Genomic DNA, 17,989 nt, shown 5'->3' on the forward strand with positions numbered 1-17,989 from the left:
TGTGAGGCCGTCAGTCGAGCACGGGCAAGCTGGCGTGCATGGTCGGCGAGGGCGATGGCGTCGCGCGCATACTCGCTTGTTGAGACCGCAGCAGGAGGAAGTGCCGTGTCTAGGGGCAAGGTAGGTTCGCGACCGTACAGTAGATAAAAGGGAGAAAATCCGGCGGTGTCGTGCCGGGAAGAATTGTACGCAAATGTTACGTAAGGAAGGGCAATGTCCCAGTCGTGGTGGTCCTTGGAAACGTACTTGGCCAGCATATCGGTAAGAGTACGGTTTAACCGCTCTGTCAGGCCATTGGTTTGAGGATGGTATGAAGTAGTCAGTTTGTGTTGAATGGAGCAGGAACGCACAATGTCAGCGATAACTTTCGAGAGGAAGTTTCGACCACGGTCAGTAAGCAGCTGTCGCGGGGCGCCATGAAGCAAGATAATGTCACGCAAGAGAAAGTCCGCGACGTCAGTGGCGCAGCTGGTAGGGAGAGCCCGAGTGATAGCGTATCGGGTGGCGTAATCAGTCGCGACGGCTACCCATTTGTTCCCAGAAGATGACGTGGGAAAGGGACCGAGCAGGTCTAATCCAACACGAAAGAACGGTTCCACAGGGACGGTGATCGGCTGGAGATGACCGGCAGGTAGCACCTGAGGTGCCTTCCGACGCTGGCAGGGATCACAGGCAGCAACATAGCGTCGAACGGAGCGAGCGAGACCAGGCCAATAGAAGCGGCGGCGGACGCGGTCGTACGTGCGGGTTACCCCAAGATGTCCTGAAGTGGGTGCGTCATGCATCTCAAAGAGCACAGTCTGTCGTAGCTGTTTTGGCACGACAAGAAGAAGGTCAGAGCCGTCAGGGAGGAAGTTCCTTCGATACAGAATGCCACCCTGGAGGACATATCGGCGAACGGATGCGTCGGTAGGTGTGGAGCGCAGACGCTCGATAAGTGCTCGCAGCGATAGGTCTCGGTACTGCTCATCGGCGATGTTACCGAAGGCAGAGACAGAGAAAATGCCGTTGGCGCTACTACTGTCGGCGTCGTCAGGCTCGTCGACCGGGTAGCGAGACAGGCAGTCAGCGTCCTTATGTAGTCGGCCAGATTTATAGGTGACAGTATACGAATATTCTTGGAGGCGTAAGGCCCAGCGACCAAGTCTTCCTGTAGGATCTTTCAGTGAGCATAACCAGCAAAGCGCGTGATGGTCTGTGACAACGGAAAAGGATCGGCCATATAAGTATGGGCGGAATTTCGCAACCGCCCAAACTAGGGCCAGACACTCACGCTCAGTGATGGAATAGTTGCGCTCCGCAGGTGAGAGGAGCCTGCTGGCGTAAGCGATAACACGGTCGTGGCCACGCTGGCGTTGTGCCAGTACTGCTCCAATTCCGTGACCGCTGGCATCAGTACGGACTTCGGTAGGCGCAGAAGGATCGAAATGGGCCAAAACGGGAGGCGTTGTGAGAATGTCGATTAGATGAGAGAATGCAGAGGCCTCGTTATCGCCCCACTGGAAAGGAGCGTCTTTTTTCAAAAGGTCGGTTAGTGGTCGTGCTATGGCGGCGAAATTTCTCACGAAACGGCGGAAGTACGAACAAAGGCCGATGAAGCTGCGCACATCCTTGACACACTTCGGAACAGGGAAGTGCGTAACAGCATGGATCTTGCCTGGGTCCGGTTGCACTCCGTTCGCGTCAACGAGATGTCCAAGGACGGTAATCTGGCGACGGCCAAATTGGCACTTCGATGCGTTGAGTTGCAGACCGGCTCGCCGAAAAACGTCCAGGACTGCTGAGAGGCGCTCGAGGTGCGTAGCGAACGTTGGGGAGAATACGATAACGTCGTCCAAGTAGCACAGGCACGTGGACCATTTGAAACCGTGAAGAAGGGAGTCCATCATGCGTTCAAAAGTGGCAGGGGCGTTACATAGACCGAACGGCATCACTTTGAATTGATAAAGACCGTCGGGTGTGACAAAAGCAGTCTTCTCGCGGTCGAGATCGTCCACGGCAATCTGCCAGTAGCCGGAGCGAAGGTCAATAGAAGAGAAATAGCGAGCACCGTGGAGGCAGTCAAGGGCGTCATCAATCCGAGGTAGGGGATACACGTCCTTTTTGGTAACCCTGTTAAGGTGCCGATAATCCACGCAAAAGCGCCATGAGCCATCCTTCTTTTTGACCAGTACTACAGGTGACGCCCATGGACTATATGATGGTTCAATAATGTTCTTGGCAAGCATTTTGCGAACTTCTGCGTGAATAACTTGACGCTCAGCTGGTGACACTCGATACGGGCGGCGATGAATAGGAGGGGCATCGCCGGTATTAATGCGATGTTTGACAGCTGTAGTTTGGGCTAAAGGACGATCGTTAAAGTCAAAAATATCGTGGTAGGAAAACAGAACGCGGTAGAGTTCACGAGCGTGCTCGGAGGGCAAGTCGGGGGCAATCATTTTCCGTAAGTCAGCGATGGTACAATTTGCCGACTGCGATGGTAGAGGAGTATCGGATGAAGTGTCGTCTACTGCAATGGATGCTACTGAGTGATCCTCGAATGAACAAAGCTGGGCCAAAGACATCCCACGTGGCAGCACTTGTGTCGTCAAGCCAAAGTTGACCACTGGCAGGCAGACGCAATTCGCCGTAATAGATAAAACTGTATGGGGTACTGTGATCCCGTGTGTAAGGAGGACGTCTTGCATAGGAGCCACGATGTAGTGACCGTCGGGGACTGGTGGGGATGACACTAGGTCAACGTAGGTCAGTGCCGAAGGTGGCAAGCGAACGAAGTCGGCGGAACTGAGGCGACTGGGGTGTGGTTCAGCAGGATCCAGAACAGGCAGGTCAAGGCGGAGAGTACTGGCGGAACAATCGATGAGAGCAGAATGTGCGGAAAGGAAGTCTAAGCCGAGGATGATGTCGTAGGGACAGTGGGCGATGACTGTGAATAGCACGATTGTTGAGCGATCGGCGAAGGAGACGCGGGCGGTACACATACCAATTACGGGGGCTGTTCCGCCATCGGCGACACGGACAACAGGCGTCGTGGCGGGCGTGATAATTTTCTTGAGCCGGTTACGAAGGTCAGCGCTCATTACGGACAAATGCGCCCCAGTGTCTATGAGAGCAGACACAGAAACACCGTCGACTTGCACGTCAAGAAGGTTCAGATGAGTGGGCAAAGTCAGTAGAGGATTTGGCGGCGTAGGGAGCAATGCAGCGTCACCTCGAGGCGCTGCATCGTCTAGTTTTCCGGCTGGGAGCGGCGTCCGAAGGGAGGTGGCGAATAGGAGCGACGGGGCTGGGGAGAGCGAGATTGTCGTCGTTGGGGCGAAGGCGAACGAGAATAGGGGCGGTTCGTTGCAGGAGCATCAGTGGCGGCATTATCGGAGCGTGCGGCATAGGGACGAGAAGGGCCACCTGAGGGGCGAGAGTAGGCAGTATAAGTAGACCGGCTCGGGGAACTCCAGCGACTACGACAGTGCCGAGAAATGTGCCCGATTCGATGGCAGTGGAAACAAATAGGCTTGTCGTCAGCAGTGCGCCATTCAGATGGGTTGCGGAAACGTGGTGGGTAAGAAGATGCGGGACGGGGCGAAATCGAAGAAGCCGGGCGGGTATTAGGGCGATGGGCCGAGCAGAGGGTGTGAAGACCCATGTTTTCAAACTCCTGGCGGACAACTGCCTGGTTCAGTGAGACCGTGACTGCAGATGTGTTGGTGGGACTGGAGTCGAAGGCAGCCGGATAGGCGGCCTCGATCTCACGCCGGACGATCCTGGTAACATCGGCAGTGTTGTTGGGACGAGGAGCGTCGGCACAGGAAGATGTCGCTGGGGTGTTGGGCAGACGGGCAAACTGCTGGTCAATACGTCGGCTTTTGGCGAGTTCCAGGCGGCGGCACTCTCTTATAACAGCATCCACCGTCGCTACGTTGTTGCAAACGAGCAAGTTGAAGGCGTCATCGGCAATGCCTTTGAGGATGTGGGAAACCTTGTCTGACTCAGTCATGTGGGTGTCAACTTTGCGGCACAGAGCCAAGACGTCCTGAATGTACGTGACATAAGGCTCTGTTGACGTCTGCACACGGCCGGAAAGCGCCTTCTGCGCGGCAAGTTGTTGACCGTAGGGGTTGCCGAACAAGTCTCGAAGCTGTGTCTTAAGTGAATCCCAACTGGTGAGCTCATCTTCGTGCGTGCGATACCAAACTCGAGGTGTGCCACCGAGGTAAAAGACTACGTTGGCGAGCATAATAGTAGGGTCCCACCGGTTATTGCGGCTGACGTGTTCATACAGGCTGATCCAGTCATCGACGTCTTCCCCATCTTGGCCCGAGAATACGCCAGGATCACGGGGAGCGGGGAGAGTGATGTAGGTCGTCGAAGTGGCAGCAGGTGTCGGAGCCGGCGGAGTCGGGTTGTCGTCGCCGGGAGCCATGAAGGAAGGCTCAACGTACCGTCCACTGCGAAGCTCCGTGACGAGGTACAGGGAACGTCCACCTCCACCAGATATGTTACGTAGGAAGACGCAGAGGAAAAGCTATGTACAAGTATATTTACAAGGAAAATACGCTGCGCTTGGCCAAGAGGCAACAGCCCGCGCTAGCTTCTTATCGTCGTCGTCGTCTTCACACTGCTGGCCTTTCGTGATCGCGCATATTGTGCCGTAGCAATATAATGTTGGCATTCTTCAAGTTCTATGGTACACTTGAAGCCGTGAGGCATTGAGTACAAAGGGCCGCAAGCTTTCCAAGCATAGTATCTCCTCAATCATTGTTAAAATCGACTGTTATTCGATTTTCTCCTGCCGCTTTTCTCCGGGTCATGTCTTGCAAAGCCCTTATAACTTCATCGCTAGTTATAGAAAAAGCCTCGGTATCCTATTCATTACTATTTCGAATGAAGGTAGCATGGCGGCTCTGGCTACTGTACAGGTCAGCATAGACTTTTTTCGCAGCTTTTACTATATCTTCGAAATTTCTAATATTACCCGGCTTATCTTTCAGTGCATACATCTTGGCTTGTCCTATACCAAGTTTTATTCTCACTGGTTTCATGCTGTGTTCACATTTTACTGCTTCCTCACTCTTTCTCAAGGTATGATTTCGAATATCCCTTAAATTCTCCTAGTTGATCAGTTTTGACAGTTCGGCGAATTCTATCTGATCTCTTTGAGTTGGACACTTTCATGCTTGTCGTTTCTTTATAAGGTTCTTTGTTACTTGGGAGAGCTGACGTACTGGTTACCTTGGTGCCTTAATTCCCACTTCAATTACTGATTCTAAGATTAGCGTAGTCACAGTTTCATTCATTACCTTTATGTAATCTTCATCCCTTTGTTCTACAGCTGCATGTTTGTTTGCAAGCACCAGCCTGAATTTGCCTGCTTTTACCCCTACTGCGCCTAGGTTGGTCAATTTCTTCTTGACTGATTTTACTTTTTTACTCTTCATATTAAAGGAAATCCTAGACCTGACTAACCTATGACCACTGCACTTTACCCTACCTAACATGTTCACATGTTGCACTATGCTGCGCCATGCTGAGATATCACAGAAGCGAAAATTACCTATTACCAGTGGGTCCTGGAAGCGAAAACTCTCTGTTGCGAGAGGGGTCCTTGATGTAAGGTCATCTTGTTTACTGCTGTGCATCTTCCTGCCACGCAGTTCAAACCTACGAGGGCGAGTTCCTGACTGTGACTCGTGTGAGCCGGGTACACATGGGCGCGTACCTGTGCATCGCCAACAACAACGTGCCCTCACCCGTCAGCCGAAGGATCATGCTGCACGTGCACTGTGAGTTTGCGCTCTCGTTGTGAGCCACTATAATGTCCTTTTTTTCATTCAGAATGGCAAGCTTCCACTAAAGGCAGGCTAAATTCCGAACCGATATGGCCTAACATTTTCATGCCTATGAAAGATGTAAGCGTCCGGCTAGTTGAACCATCTGAACAGCACAATGGTGGGCAAGCAGTGGCTGAAATACTCACAAAAAGTCAGAAATAAGTATAGCGCGTTGCAAAGGCCCGCTCAAAAGCTCTGCGGTACACCAATGTATTCACATGACTCCTCCCCCACTCTCCCTCGCTCATATATGCTCATATATGCTATATCGATCTACTGCAGAGCACCACGTTGCAGGTTCAATTCTCGGTCTCTATTAGTTAGGGATAGAATAAAAACAAGCCTCGTGAACGAAGTATTGGCTGCATGTTAGAGAACTTCTGGTAGCCAAACCACATTTCAAGTCCATAACCACGGCGTCTATTGTAGCCCATATGTTGTTCTGGGACGTTAAACGCTATCAATTCATCCCTCAAAGAATGAATGAACTGTTTATATAATACTACATACATCTGCCGAACGTTCATGTAACAAATTATTTAAAACGAGAAGAGAGGGGGTTAACCGAGGGTCCCGATTTTTATTAGTCATATCATGAGAAGCCAACAAACACTGACACCAAGGACAACATAGGGCAAATTACTTGTGTTTAATAAATGAAATAAGGAAACGATAAATTAATGGAAATTAAAGTGGATGAAAAAACAGCTTGCCGCAGGTGGGAACCGAACCCACAACCTTCGCATTTCGCGGTTCCCACCTGCGGCAAGCTGTTTTTTCATCCACTTTAATTTCCATTAATTTATCGTTTCCTTATTTCATTTATTAAACACAAGTAATTTCCCCTATGTTGTCCTTGGTGTCAGTGTTTGTTGGCTTCTCATGATATGACTAATAAAAATCGGGACCCTCGGTTAACCCCCTCTCTTCTCGTTTATTACATAACGAGGGTGTCGAATCCGGCAACATTGATGCCTTCAGGTAGCATGTGTGGGTTTATTGACCAGTTGCCTTCACCCAAAAAGATCACGTTCTCGTGACGCCTGCGGCAAGAAGGACGTTCCACGTCCGCCGCCAAGGTATGCGAGTGTTGGCGCTGGCTAACACTCCCAGGGTTCTACTAGGACACATAAATACCCAAGAAAGTGGATGGGGAAACAGCGCCGCGGTAGCTCAATTGGTAGAGCATCGCACGAGAAATGCGAAGGTTGTGGGTTCGGTTCCCACCTGCGGCAAGCTGTTTTTTCATCCACTTTAATTTCCATTAATTTATCGTTTCCTTATTTCATTTATTAAACACAAGTAATTTCCCCTATGTTGTCCTTGGTGTCAGTGTTTGTTGGCTTCTCATGATAAAATTATTTAAAACGTACGATACACCAGATGCCCCATATCAATATTCCCATGCGGTCATATAGCAGCCTGTATACAAACCGGTATATTTCAACGTAAAGCCAAATTATCACACGGTATTATGGTATGGAAAATATGGGGATGCTTTAATAGCTGCGTGCCTCGTCGGCTGCACAGCAGCGCGCACGTTGGGCAGGAAAACGGGAGTGCTCATTGGCGACCGCGGTGCTGGCGCAGTTCCACCGGTGATCTGGATCCCGCTGCAGCTCGTGGGCGCACCGCAGCGGGCAAACGTGACGCTGGACTGCCACAGCGAGGCGTACCCTCCGGCCGTCAACTACTGGGCCAAGGACACGCACAAGATTTTCCTGGACAACGACAAGTACTCGCTGAGCGTGCGCAAAGGCGGCTACAAGGCCCACATGCAGCTTACCGTCAGGCAGCTGCGCGAGAGGGACTTCGGCACGTACCGCTGCCTCTCCGAGAACCTGCTCGGCTCCACCGAAGGCTCGGTCAAGCTCTACGGTGCGTTACCTGTCACTTGCGGAACGGGTTGTCGTTTATTCGCGAGTCGCGTCACAAGAGGCTCGTAAAACTGCTTCTGAGCGAGGCGATCCGCGAGCAGTGCTCTCGCAGGAGAGCAGAGGAGCCCCAGCCCAGCTTTCAGTCTTTGTGAAACGCAATGTCGAAAGCAATGTTGAATCATTGCTTTCAGAGGATCTGGCCTCTGAAAGCAATGATTCAACATTGCTCCTCGAGGAAAGCGTGGAGTTTGGATGAAACGCAGGAAATACTGAGGAGCCAAATTAACCTGTGTCTTCGTTTTTCTGCGTCAATGTCTTATCCCATCCACACTTTTATAACTCGAATGATAGCCTTACTAGCATCAAGGAGCACGAACAGTGCTCAAAGTGATTGAGCTTGCACAAATATGATTGAGCTTGTAACGAAGCCATTACCTTATCCTTTTCGCAGATTACCTTTGAACTGAATTTTTCACTTCTTTTGTCACACAATCTTACTAGTTTGAACTGGATGCATTGGTAGTCAGATCGCGGGCCGATAAAGAAGAATAGTTTATGTGTATAAGAGGAGGAGGGGGAAGGGCGGTGGGTGGGCGGTATATATATATATATATATATATATATATATATATATATATATATATATATATATATATATATATATATATATATATATATATACCGCCCACCCACCGCTATATATATATATATATATATAGAGAGAGAGAGAGAGAGAGGAAAGTGAAAGTTGAGTTAGGACTTTTCTTCTGCATAGTCCGCCTGTTGAGCGCCGGTATGAGGTCGAGTAACCAATATAAAAAACTAACAGTTTCCATTAACCGACATCAAACGCTAACTTGTAATTCCAATTCCAGTGACCGGTATTACAACTAACAATCTCTGCACTTAATGTATTGCTAAGATATTAGGAGCCGCAGAACATATGTATTGGGAGGCAGGCCAATGTCTGAGGCCTTTAAGTTTGGCAAATCCCGCCTAATGGGATGAACCTAGAATCAAACAGAATTATCCTAAGCGCATTAGGCCGCAACAAGAAAAGAATGACCGAAGACTATTGTAGGAAGAAAATTATAAATAATTATTGAACAACGTTTTATAAGGCTTTCCCCTTCGATCAGAGTGGTTTCGATCAAAGCTTATGTCACCTTGACATTTTGTGAGAAAAAGAAATGCTTCGTGTATTCGACTCCTTGCGTTATGAATTTTGCTGTATGAAGCCTGATCATTTTTCCACTCCGCGCAGAGCTTTCACCGCATTCCCGGCAACAGCAAAGTTTGGATTCTCAACAAGCGGATAGGCACCCCTATGGCCGCAGTTCCTACCACGGTGAGCAACTGTGATTTTTCTTTCTTTTTTCGTGCATTGAATAGGCTTCGCTCAAACGCCTAGATTGGAAAACATATTTTGCCAGCCCTAGTTGTACGCCCACTTTTATGGTGATGTCAGATCTGTCTGCACACTCCGTGTAAGAGCAGTGAGAGTGCCAAGCCGGAAGTTTCTCTGCTCCTACCGCAACCACCACGTGAACGAAGCAAAAGCTACAATACAATAAGCACCACATTTTCTACTTGTTTATTGGCGTATTCACACCAGGAAACGTGCACATGTAATTGGAAGAGAAACAAGCATTCCGCAATGAAAATGCCACGCTGGTTGTTAAGACTCATAAATTAATTTTTATAACCGGCCACCCATCACTGTACCAGCGTTGGACGGAGACAGTAAATGCAACACGATTGGCTGAATAAATCTCACAGCCTAATTTAAATATTCACATCACGGGCAGTTAAGACGCTTGCTACAACTCAGCGAGGAAAATAATGGGAATGGACGAACACAAGTTTTTGTTGGTATCAGCCGTGTGAAGGACAACGTACATGCAATGAAGTCAAGGAAAGTGTAGCTGAAGTTAGGCGTCCTTTTTCAGTTTAAATTAAAGATATATTTAAGTTTGAGGGAAATTAAAGTGGATGAAAAGATAACTTACCGAGTGTGGGAGCCGAACCACAACCTCCGAAATCTTTCTGCGATGCTGTGTTCTGTTAAAAGGAGTAGCCGTCGCCATTCTTTAGTTTCTAAATATCCATCTAAATGAGTGCCTAGTCGCCATCTATTTCTTTCTTTCTTTTTTTTACTTGTGTGCAATCTTTGGTTTTCTCAATGTTGAGATATGTGTAAGCGGGAAAAGGGTGGTTGGGGGACAGGCGCTACAACAGGTTTTCTCACCGTTCACGCCGGTCTCCTTGGCAACAATGTTTGGGTTTTCGGAAAACATTTTTTTTTAAATCTGCTCGTTTTACTTTAATTTCAATAAACGAAATAGAAATCAACGGTCTTTGGAACAAAAGTGATCTACGAGATGTGTTTTGTTGGAGGCGCACACTGCATTTGCTTTGTCCAGATGTTCAGCCTTATAGCTTCCAGCTCAGCGGATGGTTGCGTCAAGTGGCGGGCTCACCTGGCATGAGACTACGTTTGCTTATGGAAAAAATCAATGTGAAATTGCTTTGCTCACGAGGTCTTATTCTGTACACGGCCAAGGGCAAGAAAAAATACCACCGGCGTCTAGAATTGCGAGCAGATGCACTTTCTTTCCAGGATGCGTAATTTTTTTGAAGCTTTGCGTCCTTCTCTCGGCACTTTATTCTCAACTCAACGATGCATGCCGCCTCGAAGAAAGAAGCCGCATGGGGAAACAAGACCATCTATTGAACAGTGATTTTCTTTGTACTGTTGTGACCGAGAGTTTGCGAAAGATCACCTGTAGTCACGAATGCATGCTTAATATCATTCGCTCTCGTTATTTTTTTATTGACGTGATAGGAGAAGGTGCACAATAAAGCCGGAGGCGGCTCTTTGGCTCTTGGACATGTCGTACAGTTATATACTAAGTTTTGTGTTGTTTTGCGAAGTTTCTTGTAATGTCGTGGTGTTGCTTTGATTGCTATGTAATAACGTCGTTGCCGGTAACCTTAACTGTTCTGGTTTTTCTCGTACATAACTATGCTATTCTGTAAATCGCCCTTATATAAATTCTTGACGCTCTAAGGTTTTCTTTTCTTTCTTCAGATGGGAAATATTTTGCATCCGAAGACGGCTTTTCTGAGGACAAGGACTCCCAGGATGGTACACCACAAGGCAAGTACGAGAGCGAAAAGGTGTTTCATCTTAATAACAGCAGGAAAGCTCGTCAATATAAGAAACAAAAGAGACAACGATCGAGTGAGCCTGTAAAGTAAGTGACATCTCCGAGCAGTAAAGTGGGATAAGTTAAACGCAGTGTTTCGGGCCAATCCGGCTACTTCACAAGTGGTTAAACGGCCAACAACTCGGAGTGCAGCTTCTTAGCACTACAACGCCATTTCTGAACCCATGGAAAATGCTGTTGTTGGAGTTATGCCGCACGCAGAATACACAACACACCACAATCAGACTGTGTTAGGCCGACTAAATTCTATAGTTTCAATAAATGTTCCATAGCTTTATCGTCTTTCTGGCCTTTTCCAGTCCGCTACATGCTCACATAAGACTGTCAACTAGACATTCCATGCATTAGTGCCTACCAGAAGTGGCCACATGCAGAGGCTGGATTTATCCAGAGAAATGACGAAAGGATCACGCACACACTGTGGAGCTTCGCAATGGGAGGCATCGATACTGCGACATATTCAGCTCCCTCACTCCCTCTCCACAAAGGCCAATTCGCCGGCCTCCTTGTTTACTGAATTAAATTTAGGCAACGCAGAGTCCAGTCTCCCGGCAGCCGGGAGAACTTCTGAAACGAATTTCTTTCGGCACTCACCACCTATTGGTGCTCAAAAGTCACGTGACAAACTGCCGAGAAAAACTGTCTGCAGGTGTGCCGGAGAGTCTGCAGGTGTATCCTCACCTCACCTGAGCTACCCTAACCTTCCGAGAGCCAATAGTAGGTGAGTGCCGGGATAAATTCGTTTCAGTAGTTCTCTCGGCTGCCGGGAGAACAGACACTGCCGCAAATTTATTTTGTCTTTGTGTATCGTCGACCTCAACTGAAAACGCTCGCATATATGTTGTTTTAGAGCGCAGCTAATGCCCATTCCTGCTTTTGGTGTCGGCGTCGCTCGGCGGCGTCCTTTGGCGTCTTTTCTCCGCGCAACCGAGCGAACGACCACAGCGAAGGATGAAAGATCGAACGCGGAGCGTCGCGGGGAATGACAGACGACGATAGCGAAGAGAGCACCGGGAGGAAAGCGCAGGAGAAGGTTATGGCGAAAGCGTGAGAACAACAGCGTAGTGCCGCGCAATACGGGCTCTGCGGTGACGACCGCTACGAGACGGCGCCACAGTAGCGTGGCGTCATCGGTTCACTGATGATTGCTGCTCATTCATTGGCAAGATGAAACTGTCTTCGTCATCATCAGCATGATCGTCAGCTATCATCATCAGCAGTGGCTCGAGCATCGTCGTCTCCTTCCGCAGATGGCTCCATTGCCGCTCATTCAATGGCGAGATGAAACTGTTGTCGTCATCATCAGCATCATCGTCAACTATCATCAACAGTGGATCGAGCATCGTCGTCTCCTTCCGCAGCTGGCTCCATTGCCGGTCATTCATTGGCGAGATGAAACTGTTGTCATCATCAACATCAGCATCAACTATCATCATCAGCAGTGACACGAGCATCGTCGTCTTCTTCAATAGCTGGCTCGTTTGTGCCCAGCGCAACCGCTCGAACGCGCTCGTGCCTATGCTCGCGCGTTCGTCGTGTCGTCTTCTTCCACGGCTTGCTGCGTTGCCGCTCATCATTCCAGCGTAGAATTTCATTTCCCTTCTGACGTCGTAATGGGAAGGCCGCGTTAAACTTTTTTTTTTTAATTTACGGTGCTATGAACCATCGGTCAAGAGGGTGTGAGCCCTTCATTGTCTTACATGACCGACGCATGTAATAACAGAGGTGACACGAGAATCTTCGTGCGTACCTATCGTCGTGATGTCCACCGACCAGCACAGTAAATATGTTCGTATCTTTGTTCAAAATTCTATGTCACATCTGTGTCGTGTGCTGAACAGCTTCGCTTGTCATCCGCCTTCAAAGAGTGGAATGGCTCATATTTCTTTTTCGTTTTCGTTTTATTGCAGACACAAGCGGCGGCATTTCTGTCTTGGACGGCGCCCGTGCGAGGCTCGTGGCCGTTCTACTGGTGCTTCTCTGCGCGAAATGAAAGAGAACGGTGTGAGTGCAAGCAGTACCAGGAGGCCCTGAGGATAGCAGTGAGGAGCTGTGTCGTCGTCAGTGCGGGGACACTATAGAGACGACGACTCTGTGTGGCGATATCTTTTGTTTTAGTGTTTATTAAAAAAATATTGATGAGTGTTTTCTCTTGTTATCAAAGCGTGCTATTCACGGATCATGTGGACGGAATAGGTTTGCAGACTATTCGTGAATTATCGTGGAGATTGAGAAAAGTGGCATTGAGAAATCGCTTTCAGCATTTATTGCGCAGTCCTAATCATTTCTCGAGTGGTGACGTTTTATTTATTTATTTATTTATTTATTTATTTATTTATTTATTTATTTATTTATTTACTTAGAGTGTGAGTAAACCAACACGATCACTGCAGGCGCCCATGGCATCTCGGTGAGTATTGTGGCCGTCATTGCTCTCGTGTTCTGCACGGACGGGCCGGCGGTGCCAAACGACCATCATTGTGGACTGAGCTCGTTTTTTGGGATAAACATGCGCCGGGTTTAATTTATACCAATGTAAATTGGGGAAGAGGCGTCGTGAAAAACAGTACCGTGTCACCCCTATATAGCGCTTGTTGGCTACGCCAGGAGCGTAGCCTGGTTTAACTGGTTGAACGTGGTTGAACTGGTTGAACGTAGTTGAACTGTTCGATGCAGTCGTACGCGCGGCTTATTTAACCGTTGACAAAGGTATCTTACGGGCTACAAACCGTGATGCTGACGCACCTGGTGTACCTCGAGGCATAAGCATCATGACGGCGCGCGATTGTGCCACTATCGCACAAATTCACTGCGGAAATGCGATATACGCGCCCAGTGCCGTTCCGGTAGCGATGGCTGAGACGGCACCATATGTGCATACCCTTATAGTGAAATTCAGCACTTTTGCGTGGCAAAACCACGATCTGGTTATGAGGCGCGCAGTAGTGGGGCACTCCGGTTTAATTTTGACCACCTGGTGTTCTTTAACGCGCAGCTAATGCACGGTACACGGGCGTTTTTGCATTTTGCCCCCGTCATAATCCAGCCTCGGAGGCCGGGATTTGATCCGCGACCTCGTGCTAAGAAGCGCAACGCCAAAGCCACTAAGCTACCACGGCGGGTTAGTCTTATCGCACTGGTTTTCGGGCAGTTTTGTGTGGTACCGAAAGAAACCAAAGAAACGTTGACGCCACAGCGATGCATCTGCCACGTTTCCTACAGCTGCATGTGGCGTAACCGCGGCCTCGAGCGACGAGCCTGGGACAGCCTATAACTCTTAAGCCTTTGTGATCAAGATTTTCCGCAGTTCACACCGGTATAAGTTGACCTCGGTGAAAATTTGTTCCCGCAACCTGGCCTTGCAAGTTCGAATGGTAAGCCTTCCTTTCTATGAGTCACATATATCCTTCATCAATACTTCTTTTTGAGCGAGTTGGTTAATCTTGCAACAGTTTGAGCCCAGAAGCGACATTGGCACCTTTACCGCTTTTCGAGCTGATTAACAGCGAAGTGTGGATACCTGTGATCGGAAGCGACGGCCAACAAGTCCAAATAAATGGTAGAGCGAACCTCTTGCCAGTATGTATTGCTAAAAACGCCATCCGTCGTTTCTGTTCAATGATAGAGCGTTCCCCCGTCATACGCTGCGTAAATTGTGGTTTTCGCGCCATCGTTGCGGGAACAGGCTTCTATTGATCGCCGGGAGAGGCAGTGAAGGCTGCATTACAGTTGACGCGGTGTGTGATCGATTATTTCTGTTCCGATAAGCGAGAGCTAAGTTATTTATTAGTCCTTCGTTGGTGGCGCTCTTTTTTTAGCATTCGTTTTCATGACCGTTTTTTTTTTCTCAGTGTGGTTCTTCTGCATAGTTTAGCGAGAAGCCCTCTATTAGGATGAATGTTCACTTACGAACAGTCACAAGCGCTCGTTCAGTGACTGCCGTTTTTATTTCTTATCCTTTTTATTGCGAAAGCATTATATGGCCCATGAAGCGGAAAATCAGGCGAGCGTCCGGTGTTAACGTCCGATGGTACCAAAACCCACCGGCTCTGGACCTTCTGCGGTTCGCACTGCGAAATCCCACGGTGAACAGCCACGGCGTTGGGCGGACGCCGTGGCCCACACTCAAAAAACTGACCTGGCCCACTCCCTAAATTAGATTAAGGTGGATTAAAGTCGATTAAGGTGGATTGATATTGGTAAAGATTAGAGCAAGATCGGTTAAGGTCGATTAAGGTGGAGTTTAAACTTAAGGTGATAACTTAGACAAATCCAATGCTTTCGCATTCAAATCACGTAAGGATATTTAACTGACTCGATTTTCCCCCTTCCTGACATGTAAGGTAGCCAACTAGCCTCCACCATTGTTAACTCTTCGGCCTTTACTTATCTCTCTCTCGCTTCGATTAGGAAGTGCAGACTCACGTCTTCTTGATTGCATAACGAGTGCTGCTGTGGTTGTGCTGTCCCCGACGTCCGCAGTTAGACAACTGTGATTTCGAGGCGCAATTATGACGAACACACCATTAGAGCGATAGGTAAAATGTACACTGAAAACATATTGTCATATAATAAGGGTTTTTAAAATCCGGCGGGTCAGTGTTGGCAACCTGTGACGACCATGTTGTTTTGGTAGCGTCTGTCTAATCCGTTGTTTATTATTTACACACTGATGCCAAATCACCGTGGCAAGTTACACGATTGAGCAGCACGTCCAAATGACGAAATTTTTTAATCAAAATGACTGTTCGCTAGTGCAAACGTTGTACGCGTTGCGCCCATTTTACAGCAGACGCAGTGGCCCTTCAAAGTCAACTCTCCAACGTTTGGTGTCCAAATTTGAGACGACCTGTTCGGTGAACAATGAGCCAACACCCTTGCGTCAAAGGAATGCCAGATCGGCCGATAACGTCTCCGCAATCCGTGAAAATGCGCAGGCGAACCATAGGCAGTCAATTCCTTGCCATTGCCGTGCACAAGAACTCGGCCTTTCCCAGACTTCAACTTGGCGAATTTTGCGTCTGGACTTGGGCCTACACCCGTACAAGATGCAACTGACCCAGGAGCTCAAAATTAATGACCATTGACAACGCCGTTTGTTTGCTGACTGGGCTTCGGAGCGTTTGGAAAAGGACCCCAATTTTGGGCCGAGAAATCATCTTTAGCGACGAGGCATATATTTTCGGATGAATGGCTATGTTAACGAGCACAATTGCCGTATATGAGACGACACCAACCCACACGAGGTTCATCAGATGGCAATGCATGCACAAAAATTTATTGTTTGGTGCTGATTTTGGGCCGGCGGCGTCATTGATTCGTACTTATTTGAAAACGACGTTGGTGAGGCCATCACCGTCAATGGCGAGCGCTATACAGAACGATGATAACGGATTTCTTTTGGCCCAACTTGAGCGATATGGACGCAGACGAAATGTCATTTCAGCAGGACGGCGCTACGTTCCCCACAGCGGACGCCACGATGGACATTCTGCACGAACGATTTGAGGATGTGGTTATCTCTCGCAGAAGTGACGTGAACTGGCCACCAAGATGGTGCGATTTGACCGCGCTATATATTTTCTTGTGGAGTTTCCTGAAGTCGCAGGTCTATGCCAAAGAGCCTCAATCGACCGATGCCCTTAAAGTCAACATAACTCAGGCCATTGCTCAAATTCAACCGGATCTATGTGGCAGAGTCACTGTAAATTTCGAACCCAGTGAGAAACTGCGGCGGTCATTTGAACGATGTTATACTGCATACATAATGGCATAGTTGGTCATTTCAAATAAAAACAAAATATCTAATACCTCACACACAGCTCGTTTTATTCCATTTCAACATCGACTCACCCTTATTGAAAAACGTTTTACCATTTTTAGGGTGCCTTTAAGGTAATAAATGAAAATGAAATCTGGTTGCAGCTGCGCGAGTGCAGACAGGGAACTTATACGCTGAGAATATAAAATCACTAAAGTCTCTTGCGAAAAAAAAGAAAACGGTGCGCTTGCGCCCGAAAAGACCACATATTTATCCAAAAATAATACTTTTAATAAATATAATCGAGATGCAGGAATATTGGTCGGCGGTAGCAACTCTGTGTTCATGAATATACCGAGTGTTCAAAAGTAAGCTTTATGGTTTTATTAAAATTAGGCACTGGGAGGCACGCGAAGACCACCTGCGCAAATAAGTTATATGGCCAGGGGGACACAAAGTGAGATGATAGCTATCGCCGTCAGCAGCCGAATTAACTAAACTTGAATAATTAACTTTATGTTGACTGCAGTAAGCGTATATGTTTGTATGCAAAAGTTAAGAGACAGTCGTGTTCCTACACTGTTTCACTTGGAAGAATTCTTCTAGCATATGTCCGTGCTCCGAGATATCCGACACCAAAATTTAACTATCGTTCGCATGATTACGCATGCAAGAGATGAGGGTCAGCGCAAAGCTCCTTCCTGATGTGACGCGGCTGTTACGTGCGGCGTTTAGCCTGACAACGGGGCGGAGGCATAGGCAAAGATGATAACTGTTACCCTTGCTCCGGTGCTGAAGAAGCGAATCGTAGAGCCACGCGTGCGGCTGCAACCAGGCAACATTGGCTTCAGCAGACCACTATGCAGAGAGAAGGAGAATCCGCAGTCCAAGCCGCAGCTTGCCGTCGACGCCGGGTGGGCGGTTCAGGTCCTTCTCGTGAAAACGACACGAAGATACTTGGCCGCGAAGACGCGGTAGTGCGTGGTGCCGAAAATGGGGCTCCCATGGAGCCGCTCCTCCAGCGTACGCTATGACTGTGCTGCGTGTACCGCGCGGGGCTGTGACTTTGTTTTCATTACGCCCTCATTAGAATGAAGCCACAGCCGACATTTGAATTCGGGACCTTCTTCTTAGCGGGAGAACGCCATACAGTGCCATTACGGCTGCCGGAAGATAACAAGGGGTTAAATGTAGCATAACGTACGATATAAAGTTATCATTAAAGGTAACAGGTAAACAACTGTGCAAAAAGATGTTGCAACCCATGGGGAGCAAATTAACGCCGGAGGC

General features: G+C 48.3%; 1 protein-coding gene and 1 non-coding gene across 2 annotated transcripts in view; both read left to right on the forward strand.

Moving 5' to 3' along the window:
- The window catches only part of LOC126520761 (lachesin-like), a 140,678-nt gene extending 127,592 nt beyond the window's left edge, over positions 1-13,086 (forward strand). The window contains exons 5-9 of the mRNA XM_055065419.2: positions 5,655-5,783; positions 7,422-7,709; positions 8,973-9,056; positions 10,800-10,868; positions 12,849-13,086. Of these exons, the coding sequence (XP_054921394.2) occupies positions 5,655-5,783; positions 7,422-7,709; positions 8,973-9,056; positions 10,800-10,868; positions 12,849-12,931 (653 nt within the window). The 3' untranslated portion in view covers positions 12,932-13,086. The remainder of the gene's footprint in view (positions 1-5,654; positions 5,784-7,421; positions 7,710-8,972; positions 9,057-10,799; positions 10,869-12,848) is intronic.
- Positions 6,994-7,066, forward strand: TRNAS-AGA (transfer RNA serine (anticodon AGA)). Its single transcript has one exon. It is a non-coding gene; the product is annotated as a tRNA-Ser (tRNA).
- Positions 13,087-17,989: the final 4,903 nt, after the last annotated feature.

The sequence above is a fragment of the Dermacentor andersoni genome, chromosome 3, assembly GCF_023375885.2.
Source record: "Dermacentor andersoni chromosome 3, qqDerAnde1_hic_scaffold, whole genome shotgun sequence".
Lineage (NCBI taxonomy): Eukaryota > Metazoa > Arthropoda > Arachnida > Ixodida > Ixodidae > Dermacentor > Dermacentor andersoni.